Below are 6,000 nucleotides of genomic sequence, written 5' to 3' on the forward strand. Positions count from 1 at the left end.
CTGACCCCTGCCCCGCTCCCTGCAGCACAGCGCCCCCTAGCACCACACTGGGGCATTGGAGTCAGCACTGACTGCCAGGGGAGAGCACCTCCTACTGAGCCCACTCCATGCAACACAGCACCCCCAGCTAAGCCCGTTCCCCACTCCCCACAGCACAAAACCCCCTGGCAATCATAGAATCATAGAACATCAGGATTGGAAGGGACCTAAGGAGGTCATCCAGTCCATTCCCCTACTCAAAGCAGGACCAATCCCCAACTAAATCATCCCAGCCAGGGCTTTGTCAAGCCTGACCTTGAAAACCGCTAAGGAAGGAGATTTCACCACCTCCCTAGGTAACCCATTCCAGTGCTTCACCACCCCCTAGTGAAAACATTTTTCCTAATATCCAGCCTAAACCTCCCCCACTGCAACTTGAGACCATTACTCCTTCTTCTGTCATCTGCTACCACTGAGAACAGTCTAGAGCCATCCTCTTTGGAAGCCCCCTTCAGGTAGTTGAAAGCAGCTATCAAATCCCGCCTTAGCCTCACAGGGGCATTGGGGCAGCACTGACTCCCAGGGGAGAGCACCCCCCCAACTGAGCCCCCGTGCCCTGGTCCCTGCAGCACAGTGCCCCCAAGTGCCACTCAGGCATTAGGGCCAGCACTGACTGCCAGGGGAGAGTACCCTCTACTGAGCCCCCTGCCCCACTTCTTGCACCATAGCACCCCCTAGCATTACACCGGAGCACTGGGGTCAGCACTGACTGCTGGGGAGAGCGTCCCCTACTGAACCCCCTCACCCCACTCCCTGCCCCACAGTGCCCCTTACAGCAGCAATGGGGCCAGCACTGACTGCTAGGGGAGAGCGCTCCCTACTGAGCCCCACCTAGCTCCTTGCCCCACAGTGCCCCTGGTGGGGCCAGCACTAACTGCTAAGGGAGAGCTCCCCCTGCTGAGCCCTGCTCCCCACTCCCTACCCCACAGCGCCCTCTCCAGACCCTCTCACACACTCGCAGCCACTTCTGTTCCAGTAAATGTGTTTTATTCCCAGCTCTGAAGGGCAAACTCAACTCAATGCAGCCTACGGCCCCTCCTGCCTCCAGGCCTGGGGCAGCTGCGTCCAGGGCTTCCCAGGGCTCTGGCGTGGCTCACGCTTTCTCGTTATATTGCACTGGCCACATGCCATGGTTGCAGCCAACGACAATGTACCTGGAGGCCGCATGGCTGCGGTAGATGCACCGGGCACCCTGCGTCCGCTTCAGCTCGCAAGTGGTGACGGCCAGCGGCCTCTTGCTGCGACGCATGCCCTGGTAGAGCGTGCCCCCGTCCCTGCACACGCTCCGGAGCTGGGCCCGGGAAGCGTGGATGAAGGTGTTGATGTCTTTGCAGGGCTGGGCCATGCCCCGGCGCTGCATCATGGCCCCGCAGTAATCCCGCCCGACATCAGTCCGGGGGTTGTCATGGTGCTGCCACAGGAACTTCTGGTAGCGCGGGCCCTGGGTTGAGGCGCACAGGAGCAGACAGGCCACCAGCAACGCCAGAAAGACGGGGCCGGTGCCCTTCAGAGAGCCCATCGCCACCTGCAACATCATGCAGGGCCGTTCGGCTCAGTATGTGCCCCCCGCCACGGCACAAGGGAGAGGCCCCCCTGGGCTGACCCCGTGAGCATGGGGCATAGCCGTGTTGCTGCAGTACGGGTGGGAAACTGAAGCACAGAGACACCAAGCCTGAGGTTTCTAAGGCTTCCCTCAGTGGGCATTGGCTGTGCAAATTGCTTAAGCAGTTGGAAAATCTCAAACTAAGTGACTGTCTGGAGTCACACACGCCCTGCAGGAGCTAGAAATAGAACCCAGGAGTCCTGATGCCCAGCCTCCCGCCCTCCCTTCCAACAACTAGACCCCACTCCTGGCTCCCAGCCCTCCCTGCTATAACCTTAGACCCCACTCCCCTCCTAGAACAAGTGGTAGAACCCAGGAGTCCTGGCTTCAAGCCCCTCCCTGCCTGGCCTCTCTGGATCAATTTGCATCTGTCTCTCTCTGGGTTCTGGCTGGCTGGCTCTTCATTTGTGTCATGTGCCGAGGTCTTTGGCTTTCACCGCGCTCAGTGTTTCTGCCTGTCTGTGTTAGCAAGTGTGAAAAGTTGGGAAACTTTTTTTCGGGGCAGGGGGGGTGATGGTATATTTGTCTATATAAGACAAAGCCCCTAATATCGGGACGTCTGATTGCCCCACTCTGTGTCTTGCCTGAGTGTGTGTGTACCTGCCAAGGTGAGCATCTTTCTGAAAGCTGTGGCTGTCTGTCCCTCTGGGCTGGTCTCAGGGGACTGGGGAAGGGCCGGAGCTCTGCTCCCATTAGCCAGATCCCTCACTAACCTGATCACCTTCTCAGCCTCTCTTTTGGCTGAGCTGGGCACCCTCGCCCACTCCCCCTCCCCCTCCGGCCCTGCTCCCCACCCTGGGTTTAATCCAATCTCTGACTTACCTGGTGGGGACTTACTTTCTCTCCTGCTGGAGCACAGGGTCTAGAGCTGAGCGTCTGAGTCTTCAGCCTGGCACATGCCCCTTATATACAGCCTGGCTGGCCAGAGAGGGCTCCCTCGAGCCAGTTTCATATGCCCAGGCCAGAGATTTTGGGTGGGGGCACGAAGCCAGTGAGCACTGGGCACCGGCTAGTTGTTTGAGCCAGCTCCTTCCAGCACTAGGGAGCCTGGCAACCTCCGAAGCCAGAAGCAGGGTTGGCTGGGGTGGGAACACGGGGTCTTGCTAGGTTATCCCTAGGGGAAGGCATGGTGGGCTCCATCTACCAGGCTTCAAACCTCTTGACGGCAAAGGAGGCTGCTAAGGCATTGGCCTGGAGGTGGGAGACCTGGGTCATGGTCCCAGCCCTTGGTCAAGTCCCTTGGCCTCCCCATGCCTCAGTTTCCCCACACGGGCAGATAATCATCTTCCTTTCTCCCACTGTTTCTCTGCATAGGCTGCTTAGCAGCCTCAAACTTCTCTGAAAACCCTAGCCTTGCACTGTGAGCAAATTGAGACGAGGCCTGTCTGTTACTGCGAGTGCATAACAGAACCCAGCACTATGGGGCCCTGAGCTCAGTCGGGGCCTGGGCAGCAGCCGGCACAAAGGGGGCCCTGAGCTCAGTCGGGGTCTGCACAGCTCCTGGGCATCATGGGGGCCCTGCAGGCGGGAGCTGTAGTAGGCTGGCATCATTTTCCAGATGGAGAAACTGAGGCACCAAGCTTTTATTTAAAAAAAAATACACTGAGACTTTCCAAGCCATGGAGGGATTTGGACCCTTTTTCCCCATCGATTTTGACTGTAAAGCCAATGGGGGTGGGAAAAATCTGCCCAATAAATCACACAGGGAGCACAGCTGTACTCAGGTGTCTCCACTTCCAGTCCAGGGCCTTACCCTTGGGCCTGTACGGCTGGAGAGCTTCTTACTGCTGAAGGGCCAATTCCTCAGGATGTCCCATTGGGCCAGAGCTGGAGACTGTCAGGAGCCCTGATCGCTTCCCACCAAGGGAAGTCTGGTGTCTTGGGGCAGAATCTGACCTGCTGGGAGGGCTTGGCCGAGGTAGGCACAGCAGTAAGTGGGTTTCCTTTCTGAGGACCAGCAGTGTGGAGACAGGATGCCACCCCGCCCAGCCCAAGGGCTGATCCGGCTTGGCAAGGCTGCCATGGGGCAGGTGACCCCCCGGAGAACGATTTAGTGGAGTCGCCCAAGGCCGGCCCCATTGTTTCAGCTCCCCATTGAACGCACAGGTCACCGGCCCATTGTCCTTCTCCAGGCGCCAGAACCAGCTGCCACGTTGCCCGTTGGAGCAGCCCCAAGTCCCACCCTCTGGCAGCTGCACCGGGGGCCCAGTTAAGAGGGAGGAGTGGGCAGGCTCAGGAATGGCTGGGGGCAGGGCCCTGGCCAGGTCAGGCCGCCTGGGGAGCAGGGAGCCTTGTGGCTGGCAAATCCATGAAAAAGGTACCGGCCAGAGACCGACAGGAGTGGTGTCAGCTGGGAAGGTGGAGACTATGAAAGGAGACATAATCCATACCCTGCCCCCCTGAGCCAGGTCTGGGGCTGGAGTGGAGCCAGCTCCCCCTAGAGGGGAAAAGCCCTGTGCCCCATTCCTCACCCCCCTGAGCCAGCCAGTCCCCTGCCCTGGGGGAAGATGGGAGCCAGCGCCCCCTAGAAGGAAAAGACCCCGTGCTCCACTCCCCGTGCCCACTGAGCCAGCCAGTCCCCTGCCCCAGGGCCCAATCAGCATCGTAGAAGGCTTGACTCCACTGAAGCTACGTTGAATTACACTGGGGGATCTGGCTCCAGGGCCCCGGTGGGGCGACCCTGGTGTACAGCAGGTGCGGATGTAGCCCTGAGGAACCGGGGGGGTTTCTAGGCCAAGGAGAAGGAAGAGAAATGGCACTGGGGAAACACAAGCACAGCCGCTTTGCAGAAGGGAGCCTTTATTGAGTTAGGAGCAGAGCAAGGACAGGACATTTGAGTGTAGCCGGATGTGCCTTCCCCGCTGCATTGCACTCGTCTGCATTGCACTCATCCCCACCCCCCAACCCAGCTCCCACACACACACCGACAGCTCCCCGCACACCCCGCCTTTTGCAGCGTGTCTGGTGTCCAGGCCACCCAGAGACACACAGCGGGGTGAATGACCAGGCAGCCTGCCTGACCCATGCAGTCCTGGGCTTGTTTCTGGAGCAAATCTCACCGGACGGGAGCTGCATGGCTTGGAAGCGCTGCTCCCATGGTGCCAGTGTTAATGGAGTGGTGCTGATTTACACCAGCTCTGGGGTTGGCCCCATTGACCCCAGTGGAGCTATGGCCCATTCACACCAGCTGGGAGTTGGCCCCATTGACTTCAATGGAGATCTGGCCCATTCACACCAGCTGGGGGGCTAGCTCCATTGACCTCAATGGAGATCTGGCCCATTCACACCAGCTGGGGGGCTAGCTCCATTGACCTCAATGGAGATCTGGCCCATTCACACCAGCTGGGGGGCTAGCTCCATTGACCTCAATGGAGATCTGGCCCATTCACACCAGCTGGGTGGTTGGCCCCATTGACTCCATGGAGCTGCGGCCCATTCACACTAGCCGGGGTCTGGCCCATTCTACACAATGCATGGCCGAAAACTCAGTTCTGTGCCGACACGGAGCAGGGCGGTGGTGCCCGGCCCCATCACATGATGTGGCTCTCGTCGAAGTGCATGGGCCAGCCTGCCGGGTCGCAGGTGATGACGAGGAATCTGTGGTTGGCGTGGCCCAGGTAGCTGCACCGGCCCCACGGGGGACCCTTCAGCGAGCAGGTGGTGACGGGGAACTGAGCCCGGCTGCGCCGCATGCCCCAGTACTCGATGCCCCCGGAGCCGCAGACAGCCTGGATCTGGGCCTTGGGGGCATGGATGAAGGTGTTGATGTTTTTGCAGGGCCGGGTCATGCCCCGGCGCTGCATCATGGCTCCGCAGTAATCCCGCCCGGCATTGGTCCGCGGGTGGTCATGGTGCTGCCGCAGGAACTTCTCGTAGCGCAGGCCCTGGCAGTGGGCAGGCGGGGCCAGGCACCAGGCCAGCACCAGGAATAAGAGCAGGTTGAGTCCATCCCAAAAGAGACACATTGCGGCAGCAGGGCAGGCCTGCAAGAACAAGACACTGTAAGGCATGGCGGAGCTGTGTCCTCTCACGCAGTGGTTCTCAAAGCCGGTCCGCTGCTTGTTCAGGGAAAGCCCCGGTGCGCCGGACCGGTTTGTTTACCTGCCGCGTCCGCAGGTTCGGCCGATCGCGGCTCCCACTGCCCGTGGTTCGCCGCTCCAGGCCAATGGGGGCTGTGGGAAGGGCAGCCAGCACGTCCCTTGGCCCGCGCCATTTCCTGCAGCCCCCATTGGCCTGAAGCGGCAAATCGCAGCCAGTGGGGGCAGCAGAGGGCGGGGGTGGGGAAGGGGCGGCTATACTGTATAATGGGCACGAGGGGGCAGCAGAGGGTGGGGGTGGGGAAGGGGCGGCTATACTGT

At 60.3% G+C, this 6,000-nt stretch overlaps 2 protein-coding genes across 2 annotated transcripts; both read right to left on the reverse strand.

Moving 5' to 3' along the window:
• Positions 1 to 1,132: 1,132 nt before the first annotated feature.
• LOC140897219 (ribonuclease-like) lies at positions 1,133 to 1,558 on the reverse strand. The gene has a single exon (XM_073309615.1). The coding sequence runs from the start codon at positions 1,556 to 1,558 to the stop codon at positions 1,133 to 1,135; it is 426 nt and encodes a 141-aa protein (XP_073165716.1).
• Positions 1,559 to 5,172: 3,614 nt separating this feature from the next.
• On the reverse strand, positions 5,173 to 5,607 carry LOC140896892 (ribonuclease-like). The gene has a single exon (XM_073308978.1). It carries the CDS (start codon positions 5,605 to 5,607, stop codon positions 5,173 to 5,175), a length of 435 nt encoding a protein of 144 aa, XP_073165079.1.
• Between the last annotated feature and the right edge of the window lie 393 nt (positions 5,608 to 6,000).

Source organism: Lepidochelys kempii, chromosome 13 (assembly GCF_965140265.1).
Source record: "Lepidochelys kempii isolate rLepKem1 chromosome 13, rLepKem1.hap2, whole genome shotgun sequence".
Taxonomy (NCBI): Eukaryota; Metazoa; Chordata; order Testudines; family Cheloniidae; genus Lepidochelys; species Lepidochelys kempii.

Bases quoted from the DNA above. Each gene is read 5' to 3' on its own strand.
- LOC140896892 (XM_073308978.1), bottom strand. From the start codon at position 5,607: ATGTGTCTCTTTTGGGATGGACTCAACCTGCTCTTATTCCTGGTGCTG.
- LOC140897219 (XM_073309615.1), bottom strand. From the start codon at position 1,558: ATGGGCTCTCTGAAGGGCACCGGCCCCGTCTTTCTGGCGTTGCTGGTG.